The following is a 4,709-nucleotide window of genomic DNA, read 5'->3' on the forward strand; positions in this document are numbered from 1 at the left end:
CCCCCCCCCCCCCCATTGTTACCTTCTTTCTTTCAGGAGAGCAGGGTTCAGAAGTCAAAAATCTTTATAGACGCTGCTTTTAAATTAAGCAGAAAATAGACATTGACATATTTGTTAATCTCACCTAAATCATTACTGGGCCTAGCTGGTTTGCTGTACAACAAGAGAGTGGCACAGAGGCTCAAATGCATGAGTGTTGCTGGCTTAAGTGCAGGTACTGCCGTGAAAACCTGGGTTGGAGGTCAGGGCACAGAAATTATTATTTTTTTTAAAACCCTGAAGCCATAAAACACAGATTGTCTTAATTGATGCAGTGCTGCTAGCATCTGACAGCACGGAAAACACTTGCATCAGAGGCCTCCTAAAAAAGTGGTCTCTCAGCTGAAAAGGGATCTCTCCCCGTGGAGCAGCTGCTGAAACTGTATCCTGAGCAGCCTGCGTGCGCCTGCCTGCCTGCATGTGTCAGCATACATGTGTTTGTATGCCTGTGTGCGTGTGGGTGGTTGCAGGTGTATGAGATGGAGCCCAATGATGATCCGGTGGGGAAACTTCTACAGAAGTGCCGACGTCTCGTGCATAGTGAGGACTGTCCGGCCACCGAACTCTGTACGGGCCTGATCCAAGGCTAGTTGTAGCCGTGCAGTCAGGTTTGTTTGCTGCTGTCCGTGGTGCTGATGATAACCAGGGTGTGCTCACGCCTGCACTCCAGCTCCTTGATGCACTTCCAGACCGACTGTCTTTGAAAGTGGAGGAATAGATAGGGCACAACATGAGGAGGAAGTGTGGTGATCCATCCTCTTCTTTCTCTCCAGCCCAACAGCCCCTTACAATGCCAAACCCAACACTAGATGATCACGTTTCATTACATTTAATCTCACTGACATCACTTCACAAACTGTAAGGACGGAAGGAAGCTACAGTGGAGGTGCTCATAGCAAGCACAGCACCGTAACAGCCAGATTCAAAGTACAAGTCAATAGCAAGGAAAGGAGTGTTGCCCACTGGCCAGGAAAAGGGGACTGAGAGTCAAATCTTCTGCCTTTTACTCCAGGCTCTGCTGCTGATGACCTCTGTTATTCACTCACCTCTTTGTGCCTGGGTTTGTTATTGGCACACTGAGAACATAATCACATGTGTCTCTCTCTCTTGGGGTGGTGCAAGGTTGCATTGATGTTTATCCCATGGGACAGGAGGTGCTCTGTTGTACAGGAGTGTTGGCATTCGCCCGGTGCATTGAGGGAGACCTGGTTGCCATTTGACTTCTCAGTAGCAGTAACCATGACATTGCACAAGGGTTGCTCTGGCCCTGCCGGGGGTGTGAGCATAAGAACTGCCACGTTTTGGTCGAGTGTTGAGTGCCACGTGACTGGGCTCTCGGTAGAGATGGCTCTGCACCATGGCTTGGTGCACACAGGGTTAAAAGGCAGCTTCTGTGGAGCTGCTTGTGCCAAGGCTGTGTTCACCTCACTGCCTGAGTGGCAGCTGGTTCAGGAGCTCAGGCATGAGGGACTTGGTGGCTTTCAAGAGTGATTTTAACAGGCCCTTCTCAGGGAAGGCTCCTGAACTCTCATGCATGAGTTTACATAAATCCCAGTGCTCCGTTACTGCTGCTCTTGTGGTGAGCTTCCTCCTGGGCAGGGATCGCAGTCATGCTGTGTGGCAGAAGCACTAGCAAAGCTGTGCTGCCCAGAGGCAGTCCCAGGGGCTGCTGAACCACAGATGCAATGGGGAGGGTTAAGGAAATTGCCTGGGCTTGGGACTTCGTCATTTTGAGAGGCTGCCACCTCTGTGAGAGTTTGTGGGGAAGGGAGCTGAATACACAGGTGATGATGATCTGAATTTTCACTTTGCAAATGTCATCTAATGCATCCTGAGCAGCTGGGCAATGCAGCATTATCCTCATTTCACAGGTGGGAAAACTGAGGCCCACAGAAGTGAAGTGATGTAGCTGAGCCCAGCTCCACACAGATCTGGGATTAGAGCCCCAGACCTCCCAATTCCCAGCTCCTCCAGACCTCAGGGTGGCTACAGAAGACAGTGAGAAGTTGGAAGCAGCAGGGGAAGGGAGCTGGGATAGAAAACAGAGCAGAACAGCCAAGGGTGGGACTGTGAGCTGGGAAGTTCCAGGTCATCTAAAGACCTGGGTGAACTAAAAATGTTTCCTTGGAGAGCAGCACTCGCTGTTTGTGCGCATCTCTGGTTTGACCCTGCTGGGTTTCTACCAAGCCTCTCCGTCTGATTCCAGGCACCCCGGAGCTCAGCCAGGCTGAGCGGAAGGAGCTGGAGACTAAGCTGAAGGAGCGGGAGGAATTCCTGACCCCTATCTATCACCAGGTGGCTGTGCAGTTTGCTGACCTGCATGACACGCCGGGCCGCATGCAGGAGAAAGCCGTCATCACCGTGAGTAGACCGGCTCCTTGTCCCTGGACACTGTCACCCGGTTGTACGCTTTGTGCAACAAAGGGAATCGGCGCAGGCTGAGAGAGACAAGTGCAAGTCATGGCTTGAAGTCCTCTGAGCCCTAAGTAGGCACTGACAGGAAGCAGCCTCGAGGCAGCCTGCACCCCTGGGGTCTCGGGTAGGCCCATCCCCAGGGCAGCCTGACCATAGCTCACTTGGCTGTCACGCAGTGCGTGGAGCTGCGTTCCCAGTCCGTGGGCCAGCAGCATTTCCCTAGACCAGGCAGCCCTGTGGTGTGCAGCTGTGAGCCCCCAGCCAGTTGCTGTTCCAGGGAACTCACCTGTAGCTTCCTTTTCCAGGCCAATTCTGCATTTGGGGGCAGGTATAAAGATACTAACGGGAGGTGCTCTCTGCTCATGGCCAGAGCTGCTTTAGCAGCTACTGCAGTAGAGGGGCTGTCGGGGAAACTCCAGGCCTGTTAGCTGAGTGCCAGCCCTGGCTGAGGTGCGCAGCCTGACCTGTGCCGGCAGGGCAAGAGAAGTGCTAGAGTGGAGGGATCCTGTCTTGCCCAGTGGGACCTGGGTATGGTGCTGGCTCTGCCCCCTCACCCATGTCCTCCCCTTCCCACATGTGCCTTGCTCAGGACATTCTGGAGTGGAAAACCTCCCGGACTTTCTTCTACTGGAGGTTGCGGCGCCTGCTGCTGGAAGACGTGGTCAAGAAAAAGATCCACGATGCCAACCCTGAGCTGACGGACGGGCAGATCCAGGCCATGCTGAGGCGCTGGTTTGTGGAAGTCGAGGGGACAGTCAAGGTAAGGGCAGAGTCATTGTTGTAGGGCTGCTCCCCTTCCTGGGCGTGACGCGACTTGTTCCAGGTTTGAATCCAGATGCCCCTTGGCACTGACTCTGCGGACCCGGGGATAGGGGAGGCAAGGCCAAAGGCATTGCAGATGCTTCCTAAAAGGTGGCTGGTCCAGGACTGGTACAAGGACAGCCCAAGGTGGTTGTGCAGGGATAAAGGGTTGAGGGAAAGGCTGGGGCTGTGGGTGCCAAAGAGTTCCATAGCTGGCCACTGTTTCAAAGAACCTCTCGCTAGCTGCCCATGCTGTTGCCTTCCTTTGCCATCTTGTAAGGGCTTTGCCGGCTCTTTCATCCCTTACACTGCTGAGGTTAAAGCTAGTAAGTACTCCGGAGAAAGGAATTGCTCAAGCAAGGTTGCTTTTCTCATCAGGTTTGTGCATAGCAATGCGCAAAAGTAGCAGCACCCCTGCAGCTATAAAGGGCAGCGTATTTGTGAAATTAGCCCAGCCGCACAGCGCGGGAGGTGCCAGTTTGACTGGCATCTGTCCGTTGGTTGTAATTGAGTGCAGATCCAGGATGTGTTCGGCTTGCAGGGCCTCGGGCAGAAGTTCATGTGGAAGGTGGCACTAGAAGTTCTGCTGAAGGACGTGGAGCCATAGCAGTTGTGGGCTGGCTCAGGGAAATGTGTGCTGCCCAGAGGAAGTCGTAGGGAACAGGGAGGGGCTGCGCTGGGTAGGGAACGGGCAGAGAAACTGCCCCCAAAGAGCTGAGATTTGTTAAGTGCTTGAACTTTGGTTGAAGTGCAGAAGAAATGCCATGTTTGTCACCACAGCTGGGGTGAGCCACCTCCTTAGCAGCAGGCTTCGCACAGGCCACGGACTGAATGAGTCCTGGAAACACAATCCCTTTTTATCCTGGAAGGCTGGGGCGGCCTCTCCAGCTGAGTGGTGGGAACGAACACGGAGAAAGCTGCATGCTGCGCCGTGCCCAGAGATCCGCGGGGGGTGGCAGTCTCCAGACCCCTTCCAGGAGCACGAAGCTCACCTTAGAATGCAAGGGGGAAACCGAGGGGAGGGCAAACTGGTGATACGGAGAAAGTGAAGGGAAAAGGGATCTGTATATAAAATATAGATAAAACCCCATTTCCCTGGTGGGGGGGGAGGTGTATACTTATATGTATGTGTGTACGTGCACGCGCGCGTGTGTGTACATACACATACACACCCCTAAACAAGAAAAAGCGAGTTTATCTATATTAGGTATGAGTAAAAATATATAGGTTTTATATGTAAATCTCTTTTCCCTATGTTGTGTTTACACACACACACACACACACACACACACACACACACACACACACACACACACTCATCCCCTTTGTCCGCACAGAGTAAATGCATATAGATATGTAGTATATGTGTGTGTATAAAATCCGTTTCCCAGTTATAATATATAAATATTTGTAATTCCCTTTGCCCCTACTGCCTAAAAAGCCCTTTTTCCATT

The 4,709-nt window shown here is 52.6% G+C and overlaps 1 protein-coding gene across 5 annotated transcripts in view; it reads left to right on the plus strand.

The window, feature by feature from the left end:
• ACACA (acetyl-CoA carboxylase alpha) overlaps window positions 1–4,709 on the plus strand; it is a 197,607-nt gene that overhangs the window by 177,833 nt on the left and 15,065 nt on the right. For all 5 annotated transcript variants that reach the window (XM_019511095.1, XM_019511097.1, XM_019511096.1 and 2 more), the window contains 2 exons: window positions 2,246–2,400; window positions 3,044–3,214. In XM_019511095.1, coding sequence (XP_019366640.1) covers window positions 2,246–2,400; window positions 3,044–3,214 — 326 coding nt within the window. The remainder of the gene's footprint in view (window positions 1–2,245; window positions 2,401–3,043; window positions 3,215–4,709) is intronic.

The sequence above is a fragment of the Gavialis gangeticus genome, unplaced genomic scaffold (genome assembly GCF_001723915.1).
Source record: "Gavialis gangeticus isolate Ggan-Ray unplaced genomic scaffold, GavGan_comp1, whole genome shotgun sequence".
In the NCBI taxonomy this organism is placed as follows: Eukaryota; Metazoa; Chordata; order Crocodylia; family Gavialidae; genus Gavialis; species Gavialis gangeticus.